This window comes from Daucus carota, chromosome 1, assembly GCF_001625215.2.
Source record: "Daucus carota subsp. sativus chromosome 1, DH1 v3.0, whole genome shotgun sequence".
Taxonomy (NCBI): domain Eukaryota; kingdom Viridiplantae; phylum Streptophyta; class Magnoliopsida; order Apiales; family Apiaceae; genus Daucus; species Daucus carota.
The window spans coordinates 15,091,810-15,112,996 of record NC_030381.2 but is presented as its reverse complement, the minus strand read 5'-3'; the positions used below and the strand labels follow the sequence as shown (position 1 = coordinate 15,112,996).

The following is a 21,187-nucleotide window of genomic DNA, read 5'->3' as shown; positions in this document are numbered from 1 at the left end:
TAGTTTCATTCTTGGCTCGTTTGAAGTAGAAAACAACTTGTAGCTTCATTTTCGGTTGTTTAAAAGTAGAATCAACGTGTAGTTTCATTCTTGACTCGTTTGAGCCCGGAAACAACTTGTTCGTTCATCATTGCCTAGATTGAAGTTGGAAACAACTTGTAGCTTCTTTCCATACTCGTTTGAAGTTGAAAACAACTTGTAGCTTCGTTTTCAGTTGTTTAAAATTAGAACCAAGTTGTAGTTGCATTCTTGACTCGTTTGAGCCCGGAAACAACTTGTTGCTTCATTAGTGGCAAGATTGAAGTTGGAAACAACTTGTAGCTTCATTCCAGACTCGTTTGAATTTGAAAACAACTTGTAGCTTCGTTTTCGGTTGTTTAAAATTAGAACCAACTTGTAGTTGCATTCTTGACCCGTTTGAGCCCGGAAACAGCTTGTTGCTTTATTATTGGCTAGATTAAAGTTGGAAACAACTTGTAGCTTCATTCCAGACTCGTTTGAGGTTGAAAACAACTGGTAGCTTCATTTTCGGTTGTTTAAAATTAGAATCAACTTGTAGCTTCATTCTGGACTGGTTTAAGCCTGTAAACAACTTGTTGCTTCATTACTAGCTAGACTGAAGTTGGAAACAACTTGTAGCTTCATTCTAGACTCGTTTGAAGCTGAAAACAACTTGTAGCTTCGTTTTCAGTTGTTTAAAATTAGAACCAAGCTGTAGTTACATTCCTGACTCGTTTGAGCCCGGAAACAACTTGTTGCTTTATTATTGGCTAGATTAAAGTTGGAAACAACTTGTAGCTTCATTCCAGACTCGTTTGAGGTTGAAAACAACTTGTAGCTTCATTTTCAGTTGTTTAAAATTAGAATCAACTTGTAGTTTCATTCTTGGCTCGTTTGAGCCTGTAAACAACTGGTTGCTTCATTATTGGCTAGATTGAAGTTGGAAACAACTTGTAGCTTCATTCCAGACTCGTTTGAGGTTGAAAACAACTGGTAGCTTCATTTTCGGTTGTTTAAAATTAGAATCAACTTGTAGCTTCATTCTGGACTGGTTTAAGCCTGTAAACAACTTGTTGCTTCATTACTAGCTAGACTGAAGTTGGAAACAACTTGTAGCTTCATTCTAGACTCGTTTGAAGCTGAAAACAACTTGTAGCTTCGTTTTCAGTTGTTTAAAATTAGAACCAAGCTGTAGTTACATTCCTGACTCGTTTGAGCCCGGAAACAACTTGTTGCTTTATTATTGGCTAGATTAAAGTTGGAAACAACTTGTAGCTTCATTCCAGACTCGTTTGAGGTTGAAAACAACTTGTAGCTTCATTTTCGGTTGTTTAAAAGTAGAATCAACGTGTAGTTTCATTCTTGACTCGTTTGAGCCCGGAAACAACTTGTTCGTTCATCATTGCCTAGATTGAAGTTGGAAACAACTTGTAGCTTCTTTCCATACTCGTTTGAAGTTGAAAACAACTTGTAGCTTCGTTTTCAGTTGTTTAAAATTAGAACCAAGTTGTAGTTGCATTCTTGACTCGTTTGAGCCCGGAAACAACTTGTTGCTTCATTAGTGGCAAGATTGAAGTTGGAAACAACTTGTAGCTTCATTCCAGACTCGTTTGAATTTGAAAACAACTTGTAGCTTCGTTTTCGGTTGTTTAAAATTAGAATCAACTTGTAGTTTCATTCTTGGCTCGTTTAAGCCTGTAAACAACTGGTTGCTTCATTATTGGCTAGATTGAAGTTGGAAACAACTTGTAGCTTCATTTCAGACTCGTTTGAAGTTGAAAACAACTTGTAGCTTCATTTTCGGTTGTTTAAAATTAGAATCAACTTGTAGCTTCATTCTGGACTGGTTTAAGCCTGTAAACAACTTGTTGCTTCATTACTAGCTAGACTGAAGTTGGAAACAACTTGTAGCTTCATTCTAGACTCGTTTGAAGCTGAAAACAACTTGTAGCTTCGTTTTCAGTTGTTTAAAATTAGAACCAAGCTGTAGTTACATTCCTGACTCGTTTGAGCCCGGAAACAACTTGTTGCTTTATTATTGGCTAGATTAAAGTTGGAAACAACTTGTAGCTTCATTCCAGACTCGTTTGAGGTTGAAAACAACTTGTAGCTTCATTTTCGGTTGTTTAAAATTAGAATCAACTTGTAGTTTCATTCTTGGCTCGTTTGAGCCTGTAAACAACTGGTTGCTTCATTATTGGCTAGATTGAAGTTGGAAACAACTTGTAGCTTCATTCCAGACTCGTTTGAAGTTGAAAAGAACTTGTAACTTCGTTTTCGGTTGTTTAAAATTAGAACCAACATGTAGTTGCATTCTTGACTCGTTTGAGCCCGGAAACAACTTGTTGCTTTATTATTGGCTAGATTAAAGTTGGAAACAACTTGTAGCTTCATTCCAGACTCGTTTGAGGTTGAAAACAACTTGTAGCTTCATTTTCGGTTGTTTAAAATTAGAATCAACTTGTAGTTTCATTCTTGGCTCGTTTGAGCCTATAAACAACTGGTTGCTTCATTATTGGCTAGATTGAAGTTGGAAACAACTTGTAGCTTCATTCCAGACTCGTTTGAAGTTGAAAACAACTTGTAGCTTCCTTTTCGGTTGTTTAAAATTAAAATCAACTTGTAGTTTCATTCTTGGCTCGTTTGAGCCTGTAAACAACTGGTTGCTTCATTATTGGCTATATTGAAGTTGGAAACAACTTGTACCTTCATTCCAAACTCGTTTGAGGTTGAAAACTTGTAGCTTCATTTTCGGTTGTTTAAAATGAGAATCAACTTGTAGTTTCATTCTTGGCTCGTTTGAGCCTATAAACAACTTGTTGGTTCATTAGTGGCTAGATTGAAGTTGGAAACAACTTGTAGCTTAATTCCAGACTCGTTTGAAGTTGAAAACAACTTGTAGCTTCGTTTTCGATTGTTTAAAATTAGAACCAAATTGTAGTTGCATTCTTGACCCGTTTGAGCCCGGAAACAACTTGTTGCTTTTTTATTGGCTAGATTAAAGTTGGAAACAACTTGTAGCTTCATTCCAGACTCGTTTGAGGATGAAAACAACTTGTAGCTTCATTTTCAGTTGTTTAAAATGGGAATCAACTTGTAGTTTCATTCTTGGCTCATTTGAGCCTGTAAACAACTTGTTGCTTCATTAGTGACTAGATTGAAGTTGGAAACAACTTGTAGTTTCATTCTAGACTCGTTTGAAGTTGAAAACAACTTGTAGCTTCATTTTCGGTTGTTTAAAATTAGAATCAACTTGTAGTTTCATTCTTGACTCGTTTGAGCCCGGAAACAACTTGTTGCTTTATTATTGGCTAGATTAAAGTTGGAAACAACTTGTAGCTTCATTCCATACTCATTTGAGGTTGAAAACAACTTGAAGCTTCCTTTTCGGTTGCTTAAAATTAGAATCAACTTGTAGTTTCATTCTTGGCTCGTTTGAGCCTGTAAACAACTGGTTGCTTCATTATTGGCTAGATTGATGTTGGAAACAACTTGTAGCTTCATTCCAGACTCGTTTGAAGTTGAAAACAACTTGTAGCTTCCTTTTCGGTTGTTTAAAATTAGAACCAACTTGTAGTTGCATTCTTGACCCGTTTGAGCCCGGAAACAACTGGTTGCTTTATTATTGGCTAGATTCAAGTTGGAAACAACTTGTAGTTTCATTCCAGACTCGTTTGATGTGACACCCTCCAAGTCCGGGTCATAGACTTGGGAGTCACGCCACAATATAAACCTGTAAACAATAATAATATTACAACTTACAAATACAACATAGAGTGCTTACACACAACTGTAACTCAAAAGATCACACTACTTATAACACAGCAGGCTCCTAGTTGAGCTCTCCAACACTTATCCTGAGGTTCTGACCTGGTGACTAGTCGGCGGGTCCTCGCTACCAGTATCCTCTTTTTTCACTGGAAAAGAACATAAAGATTCGCAAGAGTGAGCTTACAAGCTCAGCAAGTAATATAAACAATAAACTGAAGTTCAACATTTATCCATAAGAATGAATCAAGATATCAAATTCCTTTTTAAAGCAGTGATTAGAAATGGATATTCATATTTTTATTTAAAAAAAACAAGGTTAGGCTGCTGATCAGTGTTCGCACAAAATCACGCAAGCGTACGTGGTCACAAGTAGTATAGAAATTCAATTCAATCGTTCCCACAGAGACTGGTGTATTCAGAAATATGAACTTATGCACCAATGTATGATTATTATTCACTGCTTGGACAAATAACAATTTGGTTGGTTTTATCTAAATTAACTAATTAAGTCAAATTATAACTAAAAAAATTAAAATCGAATTACTAATGAGAATAAAACATGGGATTTTAACTTCATTATATACTTCATTCAGAGTTTTGCCTTATCGATATGTGATGGTTGATAACTAATCAGATAACACGAAACTGATACACGCTAACTGTCGTTATACGTGCACCATACTGCTACACATCCACAATTAAGATAGAAGGTAAACAGACACCAATTATGCTTAGACCCTATATGTCTATAGAATTTGAAAACATAACGGTTGAAGAACAAGTCATCTATCAAGATTACATAGAGCGATGCAAGATGGTTAAAATCACACCGCTAATCATGTATATCGAATACATAATCCTATGTTCGCATGGCAAGTTCTAAATCAATATATCCACTGTCGCTTCAATATATATTAACACACAATTTAGATGTTAGCTACGCATCTAAGAAGAATAAGCACAACCAATACGAAGAAATCAAACATTCATCACACAAATAATTAAGGCAAATCAACTACTGAAATCCATATATAAATCCGTTAGAATCCCACGATAATGATTAGTTCATAATCGAACTTCTCATCATCATGGGAATAAGAGTAAACATGGTACGGAATAGGAAAAACAAACTCAAAGTACTAGAATAAGAGTTAAGAAACAAATCCGAAACGAGCATCCAAAGTTACGCCTACTTCGAAGAATTACAAAAGTAAAAGCTATGAAATTCGATCTCAATCTTCTTCGTAGCTGCCACGTGCTCCTTGGAATGATTCTAGGTTACGTTTTTAGTCCCCAAAGTCTTTCTTTATCTTTCCCAGCGAACGGGCCTTCAAACGGATCAAAAACGGGCAAAACGGACCAAATTTCCCGCACAGGTCGTGGGGCAGGTGCGCCACGGTTGGGGCAGGTGCACCAGTGGGGCGGATGCACCACAGTTGGGGAGGGTGCGCGAAAAGGGCAGAATTTTCCCTGACGGTTTGGCGCGGGTGCGCCAACGGTGGCGCGGGTGGCCCAACTCAGCAGCCCGCTTCTTTTTCCATAACTTTTGACTCGCGCATCCGATTGCTTCGTCGTTTTTTTTCAATAAAAGATATGAATCTCCCCTTCGTCCTCCTCCCAAGAAACCTACACATCACAACACTAAAACATATCAAAAACATCAAAAGCTTGAGGCCAGATCATCGATTTAAGCCAAAACGAAGGCTTCCAAGTGGATATAAAATCCACTTATCACACCCCCAAACTTAAACCGATGCTTGTCCTCAAGCATAGACACACACACACACACAAATTCTACTAATGCCATGCATGAATGCAACTAAATGCCTACATCTAATCGAATAATGAAGTGTAATCCGTGTTAACATATACTCCTCAGAATATGCAACATTCTCGGTCTTCATCTCTTTCACATATTAGCTGTGTTCTCTTCTACTACAAGTGTGAAGTGCATCGTGTGTGCTAGCATGCTCTCTAGTGAAACAAAACAAAGACCAACGAACTTCAACAGAGTCCTCAATATGAGCCGTTAATCAGAATCAAGCTTAAACGCTTCTTTACTAAAGAGTCAACTACAATTTAGGTCACCAAAAATTCCTATGCCTCTCCTTTTTTTTTTTTTGCTATGTCTAAGGTTGGGACGCTTCTCAGTGTAAGTAAGTTACGACCGCCATTCGACTTCGCTAATTTTTTTCCTTCTCTTTTTTTTAATCACGTAATTCTCCAATAATCAAGGGTTGTGAAAATTCACCAAGAATTTACTTATTCTAATACATTTGCACTTAATACCAGCACAAGTACATGGATCGTCCCTTTCACATGACATTGCATTATACCCATTGATTTCAAAGGAGTACTTGATAATTATTATTCTTTTTTTCTTTTTTTTTCTTTTCTTTTTTTTAGAAAGGCATATTCATCCCTTAACTCCCCCAAACTTAAGATTTACAAACTCTAATTTCAAAAAGGGAATAATCAAAATTCTACGCCCAACTCAACATAAGGACTCAAGAAATAAGTTAGTCTAAGTCTTATCTCTAGAGCATAAGTGTAATTACAAGTACAAAAGTAAAAGCTATGAAATTCGATCTCAATCTTCTTCGTAGCCGTCACGTGCTCCTTGGAATGATTCTAGGTTATGTTTTTAGTCCCCAAAGTCTTTCTTTATCTTTCCCAGCGAACGGGCCTTCAAACGGATCAAAAACGGGCAAAACGGGCCAAATTTCCCGCATAGGTCGTGGGGCAGGTGCGCCACGGTTGGGGCAGGTGCGCCAGTGGGGCGGGTGCGCCATAGTTGGGGCGGGTGCGCGAAAAGGGCAGAATTTTCCCTGACGGTTTGGCGTGGGTGTGCCAGTGGGGCGGGTGCGTTAACGGTGGCGCGGGTGCCCCAACTCAGCAGCCCGCTTCTTTTTCCATAACTTTTGACTCGCGCATCCGATTGCTTCGCCTATGAATCTCCCCTTCGTCCTCCTCCCAAGAAACCTACACATCACAACACTAAAACATATCAAAAACATCAAAAGCTTGAGGCCAGATCATCGATTTAAGCCAAAACGAAGGCTTCCAAGTGGATATAAAATCCACTTATCACACCCCCAAGCTTAAACCGATGTTTGTCCTCAAGCGTAGACACACACACAAATTCTACTAATGTCATGCATGAATGCAACTAAATGCCTACATCTAATCGAATCATGAAGTGTAATCCGTGTTAACATATAGTCCTCAAAATTCCTATGCCTCTCCTATTTTTTTTTTTGGTATGTCTAAGGTTGGGACGCTTCTCAGTGTAAGTGAGTTACGACCGCCATTCGACTTCGCTAATTTTTTTTTCTTCTCTTTTTTTTAATCACGTAATTCTCCAGTAATCAAGGGTTGTGAAAAGTCACCAAGAATTTGCTTATTCTAATACATTTGCACTTAATACCAGCACAAGTACATGGATCGTCCCTTTCACATGACATTGCATTATACCCATTGATCTCAAAGGAGTACCTGATAATTATTATTATTATTTTTCTTTTATTTTTCTTTTCTTTTTTTTAGAAAGGCATATTCATCCCTTAACTCCCCCAAACTTAAGATTTACAAACTCTAATTTCAAAAAGGGAATAATCAAAATTCTACGCCCGACTCAACATAAGGACTCAAGAAATAAGTTAGTCCAAGTCTTATCTCTAGAGCATAAGTGTAATTACAATTTCCACACAAGCAGTTTTCAAGTAACAAGGCATCACATATGATAAAGACTACTAGCCAAGAAATTATGCACATAAACTTATCATAGGAAATCAACTTGGAACACAATTTCAAAATTCATGCAAATGCGACTATATGAAACTACTAACAACTACTAAACAGAAGAATATATAAAAAAAACACGTACTATATGCAAACAATATGAGATAATATGCTAAACTATATGCAACATGCAACCTATATGAACACACACTACTACTAGTCCTTAGATTACCACCCCCAAACTTAAAATCTTCAATGTCCTCATTGAAGGTGATAAAAAGGATCGAATGTACCTAGATGTCGGAAGGATCACCCTCCTCAGGTGGAGGATCAGGTGGTGAATATACCATGCCATCTCCAAACACTGGCCAATCAACCTCAACACCAATGGCTCGAAAAGCACTCCCAAGAGCCTGAGTCAAATCCTTTGCAAAACGGCGGTGAATGTCATGCATGTCATCTATGCGTCGTGACAACCTTCTAAATTGCACATCATTTAAGAGATCCGGTGGTAGTTTGAGTTCGAGTATGGGAGCTTCTTCAATAGATGGTTTAAGATGCTCCTGAATATTTTTAAGCTGTGTTACTCCTTGAGACTCGAATGGAATATCAACCTTCCTCTTCCATGGAGATGCATTCAAGAACTGAAGTTGCTTTGCTTCCTCTTCACCTCCAAATTCAGCTTCACCTGTTAGAACCCTTTCCAAGATGTCAGTTTTCAGCCTTTGGTCAATTTCTGGATGAGCTGCAACTTCTATTAGCTCCACCTTAAAGCATTCTTCTTCGTCAGTTGGAAATTTCATTGCGTTGAACACTTTAAAAGTGACACTCTGATCTTGAACTCTCATTGTAAGCTCTCCCTTTTGCACATCGATCAAAGTTTGGCCTGTAGCTAAGAACGGCCTTCCCAAGATAATGGGAATCCTCTCATCCTCCTCAAAGTCTAGAATGACAAAATCAGCAGGGAAGATGAGCTTATCCACCTTAACCAAGACATCTTCCACTATACCTCTCGGGTATGTGATGGACCGATCAGCCAGTTGTAAGTACATGTTTGTAGGTTTCGGCTCCGGCAGACCAAGTTTCTTGAAGACAGACAACAGCATCAGATTGATGCTAGCTCCCAAGTTGCACAAACACTTGTCGAAAGATAATTGCCCAACAGTACAAGGTATCGTGAAACTTCCCGGATCTTTCAGCTTCGAAGGCAATTTCTGCTGCAGCACCGCAGTACACTCCTCGGTCAAAGCTACAGTCTCCAATTCCTCAAGTTTGAGTTTCCGAGAGAGAATACCTTTCATGAATTTAGCATAACTCGGCATTTGTTCTAGAGCTTCTGCAAAAGGCATGTTGATTTGTAATTTCTTGAAAACCTCTAGAAATTTAGCGAATTGTTTGTCGAGCTTATGCTTCTGAAGTCTCTTCGGAAAAGGGGGAGGTGGATATACTTGCTTGATACCAATATCAGCTTTCGGACTAGACTTCTCGGCTAATTCCTTGCTTGCTTCCTCGTTGATTTCATTCTTGTCAGCTTCAACAACAGTTTTTCCACTATCAGACTTAGATGAGAGCACGAGTGTTTTAACCTGTTGATCGCTCTCTTCCTTGTTTCGCTCTGTTGCTGCTCCTTCATCTCTTTCTTACCCGGATTGGCCTCGGTATCACTAGGAAGAGTTCCTTGTGGTCTGTTTATCAACGTGTTAGCAATCTGCCCAATCTGGTTCTCCAAAGTCTTGATTGACACCGCTTGGCTTTTAATCATTAATTTCATCTCTTCCCATTCAGATCTTTCGTTGGAAGACTGTCCAGCCACCCCATGATTTTGTTGCTGGAATCCGGGTGGATGGAATTGCTGCTTCGGTGCAAATTGTTGTTGAAAACCAGAAGGGTTGAAAGGTCTAGCTCCTTGCTGCTGAAACTGTTGTTGTGGTTGTGGCATGAAGTTCTGATTGTTGCTCCAGCTGAAATTTGGATGATTCCGATTATTCGGGTGATAAGTAGCCGGAGCTGGCTGCAGAGATCGCTGAAAATTGCTCACAAACTGAGCGGATTCACTAGATATAGCACACTGATCAGAAGAATGTGCACCAGCACAAAGCTCACAAACTGAAGGTGGCTGCTGATTTCCTAGATTTGCCAAAGAATCCACCTTCATAGTAAGAGCCTTAAGCTGAGCAGCTATGGTTGAAGTAGCATCAACATCCAGAATCCCTGCTGCTTTGCCCTGATGAAGACGCTGAGTAGGATTCCGATATTCATTCGCAGCCATCATCTCGATCAACTCATAAGCCTCATCATAGCTCTTAGCCCATAGAGCTCCACCTGATGCTGCATCGAGCATTGGTCTCGATTGAGGTCCCAAGCCATTATAGAAGCAATTAATCACCATCCAATCAGGCATCCCATGATGTGGGCACTTTCGCAGCATCTCCTTGTAGCGTTCCCATGCTTCACATAAAGTTTCACCAGATAGCTGAGAGAATTGAGTGATAGCATTCCTCATTGCAGCTGTTTTGGCCATAGGGAAGAACTTAGTAAGAAATTTCTGAGCCAGATCCTCCCATGTCTTAATAGATCCTGCATGAAGAGAATGCAACCATCCCTTAGCTTTATCCCTCAGAGAAAATGGGAATAGCCTCAATTTGATGGCCTCGTCAGTAACACCATTGAACTTGAAAGTGTCGCAGATCTCAATGAAATCCCGAATATGCATATTAGGATCCTTTGTCGGAGAACCCCCAAACTGCACTGAGTTCTGTACCATCTGAATAGTGCTCGGTTTGATCTCAAAAGTGTTGGCCTCGATCGCTGGCCTGACAATGCTCGACTGAATTTCATTGATTTTAGGCTCAGAGAAAGCCTTAAGAGCCTTAGTATCATTCGCAACTGTTGGTCGATTGCCCATTGTAGTGCTCACTATCGTTTCTGCTTTTGCCAATGCTTCTTTACGGGCCTGAGAACGTGTTCGCATACACGTCGCTCAAGTACCTGAAACACACACAAACGAAATAAAAGTGAGAAAAGAATCCAAGTCACTGAACTTTAACGACCACTGATGACAAGCACATAAACCAAAATATAACACCGAGTCCCCGGCAGCGGCGCCAAAAACTTGTTAGCACAAAATCACGCAAGCGTACGTCGTCACAAGTAGTATAGAAATTCAATTCAGTTCGTTCCCACAGAGACTGGTGTATTCAGAAATATGCACTTATGCACCAATGTATGATTATTATTCACTGCTTGGACAAATAACAATTTGGTTGGTTTTATCTAAATTAGCTAATTAAGTCGAATTATAAATAAGAAAATTAAAATCGAATTACTAATGAGAATAAAACATGGGATTCTAACTTCATTATATACTTCATTCAGAGTTTTGCCTTATCGATATGTGATGGTTGATAACTAATCAGATTACACGAAACTGATACACGCTAACTGTCGTTATACGTGCACCATACTGCTACATATCCACAATTAAGATAGAAGGTAAACAGACACCAATTATGCTTAGACCCTACATGTCTATAGAATTTGAAAACATAACGGTTGAAGAACAAGTCATCTATCAAGATTACATAGAGCGATGCAAGATGGTTAAAATCACACCACTAATCATGTATATCGAATACATAATCCTATGTTCGCATGGCAAGTTCTAAATCAATATATCCACTATCGCTTCAATAAAGATTAACACACAACTTAGATGTTAGCTACGCATCTAAGAAGAATAAGAACAACCAATACGAAGAAATCAAACATTCATCACACAAATAATTAAGGCAAATCAACTACTGATATCCATATATAAATCCGCTAGAATCCCACGATAATGATTAGTTCATAATCGAACTTCTCATCATCATGGGAATAAGAGTAAACATGGTACGGAATAGGAAAAACAAACTCAAAGTACTAGAATAAGAGTTAAGAAACAAATCCGAAACGAGCATCCAAAGTTACGCCTACTTCGAAGAATTACAAAAGTAAAACCTATGAAATTCGATCTCAATCTTCTTCGTAGCTGTCACGTGCTCCTTGGAATGATTCTAGGTTATGTTTTTAGTCCCCAAAGTCTTTCTTTATCTTTTCCAGCGAACGGGCCTTCAAACGGATCAAAACGGGCAAAACGGGCCAAATTTCCCTCACAGGTCGTGGGGCAGGTGCGCCACGGTTGGGGCAGGTGCGCCAGTGGGGCGGGTGCACCACAGTTGGGTCGGGTGCGCAAAAAAGGCAGAATTTTCCCTGACGGTTTGGCGTGGGTGCGCCAACGGTGGCGCGGGTGCGCCAGTGGAGCGGGTGCCCCAACTCAGCAGCCCGCTTCTTTTTCCATAACTTTTGACTCGCGCATCCGATTGCTTCGCCGTTTTTTTTCAATGAAAGATATGAATCTCTCCTTCGTCCTCCTCCTAAGAAACCTACACATCACAACACTAAAACATATCAAAAACATTAAAAGCTTGAGGCCAGATCATCGATTTAAGCCAAAACGAAGGTTTCCAAGTGGATATAAAATTCACTTATCAATCAGTCACGCACTAACCCCGAGCAAGGTCCATACCAAGCTCTATCACTGGATCTAAGGCACACATTGGCGTAATGACCACGAATCTGGTCTGACCACGAATCTGGTCTACAATTATAAAACAATCCAATTCTTTAACAACATGATGAAATCCACAATATCTCAGTAAATAAGGATCAATACCATTTGAACAGAAGCAATATTACCAAAACAGAATCATAATCGTCAAATCAGAATCATTATAATCAGTGGTGCAATACATATCGGGATCAAAGGACAATTCAGAAGTAGGTTTAAGTATTCTCACAATATGTCTGAAGAATGTCTTGAGGTTGAAAGAAATATCAAGTATATGGTAAAAACAATCTGGTGTTTGTAGAAGAAACAATTATATGTGAGGATAGCTTGAGGTTTCAAATGTGTTTACCTTGTAAGAATTTCAAGTGTTAGGGTGTATATGTGTGAACATTCTTCAAAAGAGTAATATAGGTGTTTGGTAAGATATTGTATAACTTGGTGAAGTATTGTAGCATATAGGCTTGTACTGTTTGGTCATTCAAGGATGGAAGAATATCAAAGCAAATTATTTGTGTTGTCAAGTCTCAAAGAAATGGGTACAAGTTCAATTGAAATCAAAATCAAGGTTCAGCTTGTAATTCAGGTGTTGAAAGGATTGAATGAGGTTTACCAATAATCAGGATCACTAATATAATATATTGACAGATGTACTTTCAAATCTATCCAGAACAACAATATCATATGCAGAAGAGTAACTCAAGGAGTTTACAGAAGTATAAGTTGAGAATAGAGCACTTGCCTTATCTCGACGATTCACTTCTCTATAGCTTTCACTCAACAGAATCACTCTGATACTATCTGCTTTCCCTTTCTATGCCTGTTATTTTCCTGACAATCACAATATTTAGCTATCTATACTCAATCTCATATCATTCTATTCGTTTCACAACTCAAACAGGTTCCTATCTACCCTTCGTTTCGCTTAAATCCGATTTATGGATCAAAAGATACTATTCAAACAGTCATTCAACATTTACATAAGCATTTAACATATTAATCAAGTAACACATAGTATGTAACATGTAAGATATTCAATAAAATAGCTTTTCAGAAAAGGTTCGGGGTTAAAACGATCTTTCTGACATTTAATACGAATTTATAAACATTTTTCGGAATTAAAACGGATAAAAAAATCATTTTATAAATAAACAATAAAGTCTGAATGCTCTAAATCGGGTCCGAAATCATTTGAAACCAATTAACGAACCTTGAACATATTTTAGAAAAATAATTCAAAGCTCGAAACTATTTTTCAGGATTTTTAAATAATTAAAACAATTAAATCTAATTAATAAATCAATGAAAATCAATTAATATATAATTAAAACAATTAATCAATTAATATTTAAATTAATTGACTAATTATAATAATTAATTATTAATTAAAATTAATTAATAAATTAAATTAGATTTGTTTTTGAATAAAGAAATAATTAAAAACTATTTCTAAAATTTAAAGTAAATAAATAAAACAATTTTCGAAAATAATTTGAAAAGGTTTATTTTGTAAGGTTTTCAAAACTTTGTCGCAGGGTGCAAACTGTAAGTTTTCAAAACCTTGGGGTAAGAAATGTAGGAAACAAAGTTCGGTGCCTAAACTTCACCATCTTCAAACGATGGGATACCAAATTGTAATTTGGCACCGCCATCGCCGCCGTTCGCCGGAGGTGGCGTTCCCGGCCTCCGTTGGCCACCAAACTCTCCAAAATCATTCCCACAACCATTTAAAACCGGTACGCAGCTTCAATTCGACCAAACGGGCCAGAAATTGGCCGGAAAAGCTGAAGAACAGTCCCGCCGTCGGCGGGACGTTTTCCAGTTCCCGATCGATGATTCTGGCACCGTTTGCTGCAATCGAATATACATATAAGTTTGTTGCAACGTGAGGAATACAAAGGCGCTCTCGGATTTCACCCAGATTCAACAGAATTAAAAATCCCAAATTCCAATTGAAAAGTTTCAAACGCACATAAACCCTAATTTTGGATTCGAACACTTAAACCTATTTTTGAACATGTTATTGAACTCCAAATAACACATATGATATACCAAAATGATCATGAGAAGATTATCTACCACATAAAAGCATAAAATCATACAAATCATATCAAAATCAAAAAACCCTAATTTAGACTTAATTAATTCGAAATTTAAAACCCTAATTACTTCCTACCTATGAATCTACTGCTGTTTTTGCTTGCAGATACGGATTCTACTCCTCGCTACCTTCGATTGGACTACTCGTATGCTTGATTCTGAGTCCGATAACGCCTTCAAACCTTCGATTGAACTTCAAGAACACGAAGAACTAACTACTAGTTTCTCTCGATTCTCGTGTATTGAAATGATAATTATGAAAATTAAAATACTAATTAGCCTATTTATAATTACGAATAACTGGCCCCCCTTTGGATCTTATCAGATATAAAAACATACTTCTTAATCATTAAGTATTAATAAAACTGATCCATTCGGGACCGACTTTGAAGATAATTATCAAATACACACATTTCGATAAAGTTCTGGGGCTCCGAGCTTTGATTGGCACGAAGTACGAGAAATATAATATTTTAGTCAAAATATCCCGGGTACTGAGAATATCCGGCGTACACGTTTATCGAGACATCCAAATAATAATAAAATAATCATAAATCTGTACCGGAAAACTTTCACGTAAATCCGTACATCAGATCGAAAAAGTTAAAACACGAAAGTTGTTCAGAATGTCTCAAATAGCAAAATGGCGAAATTTTCCCAGAAGGCCCCCGGGGTTAATATACTAAGTACACGATTTTAAAATAATTAATAATTAATTTAGAATATAATTAAATCCTTAAATTAAATATCAAATCATATAACAACACATAAATTACCAGGAACATACCTAGATATTCCATATTTTGTTCTGAGTATATAAAAATTAGGAACTCACAAATCATAACACAAATAAGCTGTCATGCAATATGTCAATCAACATATAATTTATCAATAATTCACACAATACCCACAAAATATTCACATATTGATATAAATAGATACACGTCGAAATCCCGGATATTACATCCTTCCCCCCTTAAAAGGATTATGTCCTCAGAATCTACTAAGAAAACAAGTGAGGATATTTCTCACGCATATCACTTTCTAATTCCCAAGTTGATTCTTCAACTTTTGGGTTTCTCCACAATACTCTCACTATATTTAACACTTTGTTTCTCAATACTTTCTCCTTCCTGTCTAGAATCTCTATTGGATTCTCAACATAAGACAAATCCGTCTAGAGTTCTACTGGCTCGTATTCTATCACGTGCCTAGAATCTGGATGATATTTCTTAAGCATCTACACATGAAAGACATTATGAATATGTTCCATATGTGGGGGTAATGCTAACTCTATGCCACTTTACCAACACGCCTCAGAATTTCAAATTGTCCGACGTATCTGGGACTCAGCTTTCCTTTCTTGCCAAATCGGGATAGTTCTTTCCATGGCGAGATCTTCAGCAGTACTGATTCTCCTTCTCCAAATTCCATATCCTTTCTGGCTTGATCCGCATACTTTCTCTGTCGATTCTGGGCTGCAACCAGTCTTCTTTGGACGGTTTCAACGACTGCTTTTGTCTGCTGGACTAGTTCTGGCCCAAGTATTTTGCGTTCTCCCACTTCTTCCCAACATACGGGTGATCGACACTTACAGCCGTAAAGAGCTTCGTAGGGAGGCATACCGATGCTCGCGTGATAGCTGTTGTTGTATGAGAACTCTACTAAAGGTAGATGTTCATCCCAATTACCTTTGAAATCGATTGTACAAACACGTAGCATATCTTTGATCGTCTGAATGGTTCTTTCACTTTGGCCATCTGTCTGTGGATGGTAAGCGGTACTCATGTTTAGTTTGGTGCCCAAGCATTCCTGAAAGCTCTTCCAGAATCTCGAGTTAAATCGCGGATCTCGATCAGATACGATTGATACGGGAACTCCGTGACGAACAACTATCTCTTTCAAATACATATGAACCAACTTATCTAATGAGAATCTCTCATTGATAGGAAGAAAATGAGCTGATTTTGTCAATCTATCTATGATGACCCATAGAGCATCATGATTCGCTTTTGTTCTAGGTAATCCAACTATGAAATCCATCGTAATATGCTCCCATTTCCATTCTGGGATCTCTAGGGGTTGTAACAATCCGCTTGGTCGCTGATGTTCTACCTTGACTCTCTGACATATATAACATTTACTTACCCACTCTGCAATTTCTCTTTTCATATCTGGCCACCAATCATTCTCTTTCAAATCTCTATACATTTTAGTGCTTCCTGGGTGAATCGAGTAAGTGGAACTATGTGCTTCGTTCAGAACTTCATTCCTGAACTCAGCAACTGGTGGAATCCATATTCTAGAGGAAAACCTTAGAATACCCTGGTCATCTTTCTGGATACAAAGCTCTTCCCCAACCAACTTATTAACATCCTGACTCATTACCACCTCTTGACATTTCCCTATCTTCTCTAATAATTCTGGTTGAAAAGTTATCGTATATAATCCAGCTTTTGAGGGTTCACCCATTCTAACTTCTATTTCCAACCTTTCAAATTCTCTACACAGTTCCTTGGGTAACGTCAACACATTCAGCCTTTCTTTCCTACTCAAAGCGTCTTCCACTACATTTGCTTTTCCGGGGTGATAGCTGATGGTGCAATCATAATCCTTTATCAATTCCAACCACCTTCTCTGCCTCATATTAAGCTCCTTCTGCGTAAAGATATACTTTAAACTCTTATGATCCGTGTAGATTTCACACTTTTCTCCATATAAATAATGTCTCCAAATCTTCAATGCAACCACTATGGCTGCTAACTCTAAATCATGTGTAGGATACTTCTGCTCATGTGGCTTGAGTTTTTTGGATGCATATGCAATAACCTTGTCATGTTGCATCAACACACAACCTAAGCCCTTATGAGAAGCATCACTATGAATCACAAAATTCCCTTGCTCATCTGGAAGTGATAAGTTTCTGGTACGTCACGATGGGTGACATGTATACCACCTAAATTTGTTTAAACGTTATTTCGGTCCTATTACTAAACAATAAGCCACGTTGGGGTGGTCTATATTATTTTTCATAGCTAAGTGTATACCATCATCAAATCTTAAATTACCCGAAACCTATGGAACTTGGTACGCCACGATGGGCGGCATGTATACCTTCCAATATTTCTCGAATAGAATACTTCAATTCAATATTCGTGTCTGGTTTGACTTCTAGGCAGTGGAGGAGTCACATCGGTCTCACTTAATACCCATAAGCCTTAGAAATCGCCCCAAATCAGAGATAAAGAAAATTCTTCGAAGTCCTATGTTATTTCCCCCACTTAGAATTTACTTTGAGAATTTTAATCTAGATGCATCGCCCTATGTTATTTCTTCGAAGTCCACATGCATACTATCATGGTAATAGCAACAGAAAGAACACATAACATGGCAGCATACTAGCATGATTAAAGCATTAATTAAAAACATCCCTATGTCCATGTCATTCTAGCATGCGAAGGGTTAGTATCACATGGCATAACAACACAAACAAGAAACACATAATAACAATAATCATAATAAAACACATCCACTATTATGGCCCCGGAAAAATCAGCTTCGAAATCAGCTTCCAGAAAACTTCGAGAGCCCGTTTGGAGGCCTAAACGGCCTCAGAATGCCTCGAAAAGTTCCAAAAACAGCCTCGAAAACACCTCAACCGGGGTTCCCACAATTGCATCTGGCTCCGTCTCGTTCTGCCGTCTCCGAAAAGTGCTCGTTCGCGCAAATCGGACATCGTATGCAAAAGTTACGGCCAAAATAGTGCAGCACCCTTGAAACCCTAATCGCAGCAGCGGAAGATCCTTGTTTCTTGCAGCCCCGTTGATCAAACAATTACATAAAAATTGTACAGATGAACCAGCCTATTCTATTACATCAGATCATAATCTAAAACAATTACAAATTGAATTACAAGATCAAAACTATCACGATCAACCCTCGTCATTTACAACGGCCACGATAAACCACGTGGAATCCAAACATAACAGAATAACCACGATAAACCACGTGGGATCCAAAACACATAATTAAAACATGGCCATAATAGTGGATAACAACCTGCATCACAGAACCACTACATACATGCATATATATAATCATGACATGGACCACATATCACAAAACGCAGAACCGCAACCTCGCTCTGATACCATTGTTGGAACAATGGGACCTTGGCCCTGCGTTTTATGATACTAATTGAAAGTTCGAACAGAATATTAACCTTAATCGCTACGGCGCAAGCGATTCAAATCCACATCTTCTACTGTATTCCTTGATTCTCCTTGGACGAAGTATGGCCTTCGATCTCCCAAGGTGTGCCTCTCCTTAAAGCTCCGAAAACCCAAAACCCTAGTTGTCTCCTTGAGAAAAACGTCTGCCTCTCTCAAACTCTAGGATGAATTCATTTTGGTGTGTCTTTCATCTTTAGGAGAACGAGAATATATATAGGCTACAGTAGGGATCATGGACCATTAGGTCAGGACTTCCAATGACATTCCGGGCCAGGCCCAATGTCATTAAATATTAATTCAATCCACTAAAGAATTAATATTTGCACTACCTTTCCTAATTCCATAAATTAATTATTTAATTCGGCTCCCATATTAATTGCTTATAAATTCCCCATGTTTAAGATATCGCATGTCCATTAATTAAATTAATTTCTGACAATTAATTTAATCAATATCTTTTATCCTTGATCATCCACTCAACCTTATAATTATGCAAGAACAAATCTGCCTGCAGGACTAAAGCATAATTATCTTTATGAGCTTTCAAGAGGACATCATCACCCGAATATATTTTTCGGACACGGTTTCCTTCTATAGTCAATATCCCACTCTGTATATAATGTCATTCCTAGGATAACATCAAACTCCCCCAACTTGAAAGGTATCAAGTCGGCACAAAACTTATTTCCTAAGATTTCAACTTCACATTTCCTACAAATTTGACTAACAGGGACACGGTCCTGATTAGCCAACTCTATATTCATAACCTCATTAAGCAACTCTATAGGACAATTCAATTTAGGCACAAAATCTTCAGAAATTAACGATCTAGTAGCTCCAGAATCAATTAATACCTTGGCACATAAAGAATTCACATTAAGCGTACCTGCCACTACGTCGGCATTCTGAACTGCATCTCTCATAGTCATGTTGTAGGTTCTGGCCCTGGGAACTTCTGTAACTGTTGGGGTGGATCCCATGATTCTAAGTGTAGGGTTACCTGGGGCTGGCACCGTACAATCCTTCACCATGTGTCCTGGTTTTTCACATCTAAAACACGTTATCCCAACTGCTGGATTCCTGTTGGGTTGGTTCCTTGCTGGTTGATTTCGAATCATTGGGTTCTTTGCTGGTGGGTTCTGACATTCCCTGGAATAGTGCCTTTTCTGATTACACTTATAACACACCACGTTCAATCTATTACAGACTCATCCGTGTCTCTTTCCACATATCTGGCACTCCGGAAGTGGAGGCCTTGATTGATTACCAGTAGTTGGACGGTTACTATGTCCACTACCACCTACATCTGACTTCTTAAAAGTGGGATTTCTCCCCTGCTGAAATTTTCCTTTCTTCGGGTTGTTAACATTCTGAAACTTCCCCTGCTGAAACTGTCCTTCATGATGCTCTGGCTTACGCTTCTTTCCCTCTTTCTCCTTCTTAGACATTTCACTTTCTGTTTCTGCTATCATTGCCTTCTGAACTACAGCCGCGTAGGTATCCAATTCCAATATAGCCAGCTTTCCTCTGATCCATGCTTTCAAGCCCTGTTGGAATCTCTTAGCCCTTTTCCTATCAGTGTCTATATAGGTTGGAACAAACCTTGCCAACTCAGCAAACTTTCTTTCATATTCACCTACAGACATGTCTCCCTGCTTTAATTCTAAAAACTGTAACTCCATTCGATCCTGGAGAAACTGAGGAAAGTACTTCTCCAGAAACAACTCCTTAAATCTATCCCATGTGACATTCTCTGTCTCTTCCATTGCTCTAACTGATTCCCACCAATAAGTAGCTTCATCCTTCAGATAATAACTAGCAAACTCAGTCTTTCGCTCTTCTCTTACCTTTACTAATACAAACGCTTTCTCAATTTCTTTCAACCATACCCTAGCTTCAATAGGGTCTGCCGAACCTTTAAACTCTGGAGGATTGACAGACTGAAAGTTTTTGAAAGTAACCTGAGGATTAGCCTGTCTTTCCTGTTGTTGAGTTAGGTTGGCAGTCTGTTGGGCCAAGATCTGAAGAATCTGGGCCATTGTAGGTTCTGGGTTGTTATTGTTTTTGTCATCAGGGTTAGTTGCACGAGTTTGTCTTGTAGGAGACATAGCTCTGTAAAGAAACAAGCAGTTTATTTAACCTCCAAAACTTTTAACAATTGTTTTAAGAAAACAAGATATTTCTTTTTGAAAACATTTTTAATCATTTATTTAAATAAATCGCATGCTTCTTTACAGAACAGAGCAATAATGAAAGAAACAGAGTGCAATGATATCACAGGGTTTATATGAAGCGCGGTATGTAAAGTAAGTAAAACAGGTGCAGTAAAGTAAAGAACAATATGAAAAAGGAAAGGTTCTGGTATATATATATATATATGAAAAGTTGAAGGTACATAAGCGCAAGCGCTTCATCAAAAGTAAAACACAACAACAAACCTACACACTGGTCGGCACATCTAGTTTATATAAGGTCAAAATCGGCTGACACTACACTACCACCACATACTACACACTACACACTAATGTACATGGTACCTCCACTCTACAACTACCATCATCTATCTTCAGGGAAAAGTAGGACCTCCAAGAGTGTCCAACTCTCTCATCATCCACATAGCCCAGTCTACTAAATCACTGTAGGTACTCTGTGTTAGGGTTATACTGAAATATTCGTTTGAAGTATATAACAATTATTTGAGAATCTTCAATGCATGTTTTCACATTGTCTGTATATT

At 38.3% G+C, this 21,187-nt stretch overlaps 1 protein-coding gene and 1 non-coding gene across 2 annotated transcripts; one reads left to right on the top strand and one right to left on the bottom strand.

The window, feature by feature from the left end:
* Positions 1 to 9,911: 9,911 nt before the first annotated feature.
* On the top strand, positions 9,912 to 10,018 carry LOC135150019 (small nucleolar RNA R71). The gene has a single exon (XR_010288374.1). It is a non-coding gene; the product is annotated as a small nucleolar RNA R71 (small nucleolar RNA).
* A 9,640-nt stretch (positions 10,019 to 19,658) lies between these two features.
* On the bottom strand, positions 19,659 to 20,558 carry LOC108212347 (uncharacterized). The gene has a single exon (XM_017384074.1). It carries the CDS (start codon positions 20,556 to 20,558, stop codon positions 19,659 to 19,661), a length of 900 nt encoding a protein of 299 aa, XP_017239563.1.
* Between the last annotated feature and the right edge of the window lie 629 nt (positions 20,559 to 21,187).

What these genes read in the sequence shown, in the direction of transcription:
- LOC108212347 (XM_017384074.1), bottom strand. Translation starts at nt 20,558, where the DNA reads ATGTCTCCTACAAGACAAACTCGTGCAACTAACCCTGATGACAAAAAC.